The sequence below is a fragment of the Oncorhynchus gorbuscha genome, linkage group LG13 (genome assembly GCF_021184085.1).
Source record: "Oncorhynchus gorbuscha isolate QuinsamMale2020 ecotype Even-year linkage group LG13, OgorEven_v1.0, whole genome shotgun sequence".
In the NCBI taxonomy this organism is placed as follows: domain Eukaryota; kingdom Metazoa; phylum Chordata; class Actinopteri; order Salmoniformes; family Salmonidae; genus Oncorhynchus; species Oncorhynchus gorbuscha.
This window is the reverse complement of record NC_060185.1, coordinates 61,246,607-61,252,803: the sequence shown is the minus strand read 5'-3', so window position 1 is coordinate 61,252,803 and position 6,197 is coordinate 61,246,607. Positions and strand designations below refer to the sequence as shown.

The 6,197-nt window shown below is 44.0% G+C and overlaps 1 protein-coding gene across 3 annotated transcripts in view; it reads left to right on the top strand.

The window, feature by feature from the left end:
* Positions 1-352: 352 nt before the first annotated feature.
* The window catches only part of LOC123993249 (glutamine--fructose-6-phosphate aminotransferase [isomerizing] 2-like), a 44,206-nt gene continuing 38,361 nt past the window's right edge, over positions 353-6,197 (top strand). The window contains exons 1-2 of one of the 3 annotated variants that reach the window (XM_046295181.1): positions 353-515; positions 5,704-5,811. In XM_046295181.1, the coding sequence (XP_046151137.1) occupies positions 509-515; positions 5,704-5,811 (115 nt within the window). In that variant the 5' untranslated portion in view covers positions 353-508. The remainder of the gene's footprint in view (positions 516-5,703; positions 5,812-6,197) is intronic. The other 2 variants (XM_046295179.1, XM_046295180.1) reach the window with 2 other exon arrangements.

Genomic DNA, 6,197 nt, shown 5'->3' with positions numbered 1-6,197 from the left:
ATGATGATGAGGGTGATAAGGATGTTTGAAGACTTTCCATATGAAATTAATTTCACAGTTCTTCACAAGTTACATTTCCTGATTCTTCATAACCATCACTGATGATGTAAAATATGCTTCCAGGAAAAAAGGCCTTTGGCTCTTTTTGATAATTATTATTAGTTCCATACAATGCACATTATTATTGTGATGGTAGTCCCAGAAATATGTAAGGACAGGTTAACAGTAAAACTAGAGTTCAAGGAAGTAGTTTCATATCAACAATAGGCTATAAAGTTGGTGTAGGTTAAAGACAGTGAAGGGGTGGTTTCTTTAGTTGCCTTGGAGACGGGGGTGGGGCAGCTGCTCGCGGAAACTGCCTTTAGATATGTCGTTGGAGTGAGAGGTTTTACACAGTCTCATTTGGATTTTACACTGAACTAGGCTACATAGTATAGTACCAGGGAAAACAACCAGGTACCGACCGTCGCCCTGAACACTATCCAGTTAGGACAAGACAATCAGAACTATGTGTGGTAAGAACGGATAGCCTACATCTAATCTAGATAATCGGGAGACAAATTACGCATTACGCATAACAAGCAATAGCCTACAGTAGGCTCGTCTAGTGGAGACTATTGGAATAGTACAATAGTATTAGCTATGTTGTTATTGTAATTTAAAACCAGTCCGTTGGGAGCCGTACCAAGGCAAACAGTTTTTGTGTGTGTGTGTCTCTGACACTATGTCAATGAGGTGCCATCCTTGTAGGCAATTTACATGCCACCGTTGGCCAACTACTTAAATATAACCCTAGATTATATATAAATATAACTTGTATTATTTATAGTAATAACAAAATAGGCTATCAGTGTTCAGCAGCAGTCCATATATTGGTTGGACGACCATCCTTCCGCTTTAGACAATTAACATGCCAGTCTCATGGCATGTTCTGAGCTGCTACGTGTCAATGTAGCTCCTTGGGGTATTAATGACAGGTCTGGCAACATTGTAGTCTATGACAGGTCGGGCAACGTTGTAGGCTATGACAGGTCGGGCAACATTGTAGGCTATGACAGGTCGGGCAACATTGTATTATGTTCAGAATATGATGATGGACCACATCAATAGGATACCATCAGCCCAGGAGCGTCATTCTCAAATGTTAAATTTAACGAAATGTAGGCTATGCTTAAAGATATGTACTCTCATCCGAGTCGTTGGACTCTAGGCCTATGCACTATGCACATTTATGTTGCTTAAATATGATTTTGCATTATCAAAAAATATATGATTGTATGCTATTTAAATGCTTTAGGGTTCTAATAGTAACTATTTGCCCCGAAGTGAAGCAATCCAAGCAAAGCTTTGCAGCCAACTGTAAATGTAAGTCGTCCAGTTTCTTCCTGGCATCTCCCACTGTAAATCTAGGTCCGTTAGTTTCCTCCCGGAAACTCCCCCGGGATTTGGCCTAAAGTTAGCCTACCTGGTTGAGGCGAACACTGCGCGCAATGTGCTCCTCTCAATGGCCACCTGTGTTGCTCTGAATCCAAACTCCCTCCAGCGTGGTGCACATACTGGGACCTTCAATTGCAGACGTCACGACCATTTGAGGCGCTCCAGAGCATTATGTGTCATTCGCGTTTGATCAGAAACCTATGTAGGCTACACTGTATTGGATATTTAATTAAATCCTCGGTAAGGTTGCTCATTGAGACAGGCCCTTTATATCCCAATCAGACAGCCGCAAATGTTCTGTAAACAACAGCGGGAGATGCGGGTAGGAAATCAAAACAAAAAGGCAGTGACTTTGTCAGCTGCTACAGAGTCAGTGTTCACAGAATGTCCTTCATACAATACAACAGTGAATAATCAGTGTGTCCTTTGGCATCAATCACTATCATTTGATGTGAGAATAACTAATTACAAGTTTATTGACCATCAACCCACACCTTGAGTGCCACAAAAACTGAAATATGCTAAACATTGTGTCGAAAAACACAAAACCTATTTTCAGCATCACACTCATGCATCATCAACACGGATTATTAATTTGCACCACTATAAATCTCCCATGAAGTGGCTTTTTTATTTCCAAAGCTGCGATTATATGATTCCATTACTTCTCCAGTTGGACAGGGATTAGTTTGTTGATATACACTTTTAATGATATATTTTGATTTCCATTCATGTCTTAGCTGTCTCAGTTGGCCATGTCAGTAATTTATATGCGTAGGCCACTGTCTCCATGTTCACCACACATAATAGAGGATCATATTCCCAAACACAGGATTAGAGAATTATGAACAACAGAAAAATGTTGGGATACTGACTGTGTTGTTACGTTCTAACCTTAGTTAATTTGTTTTGTCTTTGTTTATATGGTCAGGGTGTGAGTTCAAATCAAATCAAATCACATTTTATTTGTCACATACACATGGTTAGCAGATGTTAATGCGAGTGGAGCGAAATGCTTGTGCTTCTAGTTCCGACAATGCAGTAATAACCAACAAGTAATCTAGCTAACAATTCCAAAACGACTACCTTATAGACACAAGTGTAAGGGGATAAAGAATATGTACATAAAGATATATGAATGAGTGATGGTACAGAACGGCATAGGCAAGATACAGTAGATGGTATTGAGTACAGTATATACATATGAGATGAGTATGTAAACAAAGTGGCATAGTTAAAGTGGCTAGTGATACATGTATTACATAAAGATGCAGTAGATGATATAGAGTACAGTATATACGTATACATATGAGATTAATAATGTAGGGTATGTAAACATTATATTAGGTAGCATTGTTTAAAGTGGCTAGTGATATATTTTACATAATTTCCCATCAATTCCCATTATTAAAGTGGCTGGAGTTGAGTCAGTGTGTTGGCAGCAGCCACTCAATGTTAGTGGTGGCTGTTTAACAGTCTGATGGCCTTGAGATAGAAGCTGTTTTTCAGTCTCTCGGTCCCAGCTTTGATGCACCTGTACTGACCTTGCCTTCTGGATGATAGCGGGGTGAACAGGCAGTGGCTCGGGTGGTTGTTGTCCTTGATGATCTTAATGGCCTTCCTGTGACATCGGGTGGTGTAGGTGTCCTGGAGGGCAGGTAGTTTTCCCCCGTTGATGCGTTGTGCAGACCTCACTACCCTCTGGAGAGCCTTACGGTTGTGGGCGGAGCAGTTGCCGTACCAGGCGGTGATACAGCCTGCCAGGATGCTCTCGATTGTGCATCTGTAGAAGTTTTTGAGTGCTTTTGGTGACAAGCCGAATTTCTTCAGCCTCCTGAGGTTGAAGAGGCAATGTTGCACCTTCTTCACGATGCTGTCTGTGTGGGTGGACCAATTCAGTTTGTCTGTGATGTGTACGCCGAGGAACTTAAAACTTACTACCCTCTCCACTACTGTTCCATCGATGTGGATAGGGGGGTGTTCCCTCTGCTGTTTCCTGAAGTCCACAATCATCTCCTTAGTTTTGTTGACGTTGAGTGTGAGGTTATTTTCCTGACACCACACTCCGAGGGCCCTCACCTCCTCCCTGTAGGCCGTCTTGTCGTTGTTGGTAATCAAGCCTACCACTGTTGTGTCGTCTGCAAACTTGATGATTGAGTTGGAGGCGTGCGTGGCCACGCAGTCGTGGGTGAACAGGGAGTACAGGAGAGGGTTCAGAACGCACCCTTGTGGGGCCCCAGTGTTGAGGATCAGCGGGGTGGAGATGTTGTTGCCTACCCTCACCACCTGGGGGCGGCCCGTCAGGAAGTCCAGTACCCAATTGCACAGGGCGGGGTCGAGACCCAGGGTCTCGAGCTTGATGACGAGCTTGGAGGGCACTATGGTGTTAAATGCTGAGCTGTAGTCGATGAACACCATTCTCACATAGGTATTGCTCTTGTCCAGATGGGTTAGGGCAGTGTGCAGTGTGGTTGAGATTGCATCGTCTGTGGACCTATTTGGGCGGTAAGCAAATTGGAGTGGGTCTAGGGTGTCAGGTAGGGTGGAGGTGATATGGTCCTTGACTAGTCTCTCAAAGCACTTCATGATGACGGAAGTGAGTGCTACGGGGCGGTAGTCATTTAGCTCAGTTACCTTAGCCTTAACAGACTGGGATACTGTAGCTATGTTGGGATAGGGATTGATTGAATATGTCCGTAAACACACCAGCCAGCTGGTCTGCGCATACTCTGAGGGCGCGGCTGGGGATGCCGTCTGGGCCTGCAGCCTTGCGAGGGTTGACACGTTTAAATGTTTTCCTCACGTCGGCTGCAGTGAAGGAGAGTCCGCATGTTTTGGTTGCGGGCCGTGTCAGTGGCACTGTATTGTCCTCAAAGCAGGCAAAAAAGTGATTTAGTCTGCCTGGGAGCAAGACTTCCTGGTCCGTGACGGGGCTGGTTTTCTTTTTGTAATCCGTGATTGACTGTAGACCCTGCCACATACCTCTTGTGTCTGAGCCGTTGAATTGAGATTCTACTTTGTCTCTATACTGACGCTTAGCTTGTTTGATTGCCTTGCGGAGGGAATAGCTACAATGTTTGTATTCCGTCATGTTTCCAGTCACCTTGCCCTGATTAAAAGCAGTGGTTCGCGCTTTCAGTTTCACGCGAATGCTGCCATCAATCCACAGTTTCTGGTTTGGGAATGTTTTAATCGTTGCTATGGGAACGACATCTTCAATGCACGTTCTAATGAACTCGCTCACCGAATCAGCGTATTCGCCAATGTTGTTGTTTGATGCAATACGAAACATATCCCAGTCCACGTGATGGAAGCAGTCTTGGAGTGTGGAATCAGAGAGGGAGCTTCTTGTTTTAGTTTCTGTCTGTAGGCAGGGGTCAACAAAATGGAGTCGTGGTCAGCTTTTCCGACAGGAGAGCGGGGCAGGGCCTTAAATGCGTCGCGGAAGTTAGAATAGCAACGATCCAAGGTTTTTCCAGCCCTGGTTGCGCAATCGATATGCTGATACAATTTAGGGAATCTTGTTTTCAGATTAGCCTTGTTAAAATCCCCAGCTACAATGAATGCAGCATCAGGATATATGGATTCCAGTTTGCAAAGAGTCAAATAAAGTTTGTTCAGAGCCATCGATGTGTCTGCTTGGGGGGGAATATATACGGCTGTGATTATAATCGAAGAGAATTCCCTTGGTAGATAATGCGTTGGGGTGGGCAGTCTGTTTGTTTTTCTATGTTTGGTTTCTGTGTTCGGCCTAGTATGGTTCTCAATCAGAGGCATGTGTCGTTAGTTGTCTCTGATTGAGAATCATACTTAGGTAGCCTGGGTTTCAGTTTTGGGTTGTGGGTGTTTGTCTTCCGTGTCAGTGTTTGTCGCCACACGGGACTGTTTAGTTCATTTCACGTTTATCATTTTGTATTTCGTAGTGTTCAGTTTATTTTTTTAAATTAACATTATGGACACTTACCACGCTGCGTTTTGGTCCTCCGATCCTTCTCGCTTCTCCTCCTCAGAAGAGGAGGACGAGATCCCTTACAGCAGTACAGTACTGGCCGCCTCAACTGTTTTCTAAACCATAGTCTAGTACTGGATGGATAGTCTACATTAAAACTACACCCTGCTCAAGTCTTTCAGTGGAAGTACTCATAAAACAGCTTGAGTTGACTGTAACGATAGACCGAAAGAGAGGGTGAAATAAGTAAATAGTCTTTCTCTCGTTCTCTCTCCCCTCCCTCACCCCTTTATCCCCTCTTTTTGACCTCATTGCAGGGATCTTTGCCTACCTGAATTACTGTGTGCCTCGCACCAGAAAGGAAATATTTGAGACATTGGTGAAGGGACTGCAGAGGTTGGAGTACAGAGGCTACGATTCAGTAGGTAAGGCCCTGAGTATCACCCTGAACACACACAACAGCTCCTTCGCACTAAAGCCCACAGAGCACCACTCCCACAACTGCATCTCACTATGTTTTATCCAGTTTTACTTTGGAACTGCATAGCGGGTATATGGCTTCAAGCACAGTTATGACAAACATTAGTAAAACCACTGTCATTACACTGTAAAACCCCCAAAACAAGTTATTCCTTCACTATGTGCTTCAGGGCGGTTAAGCAGTGAGAATATTGATACAGAGACTCTGTGGTGGTACTGAAGGTATGATATCTAATCACTTACAGTTGAGTGCTGCCGGTTACTGTCAGTTATCATGCCGATGAGTGCATTGTCCTCCTATGTTGACATGCAGGGTACTGTTGAAGCAGGT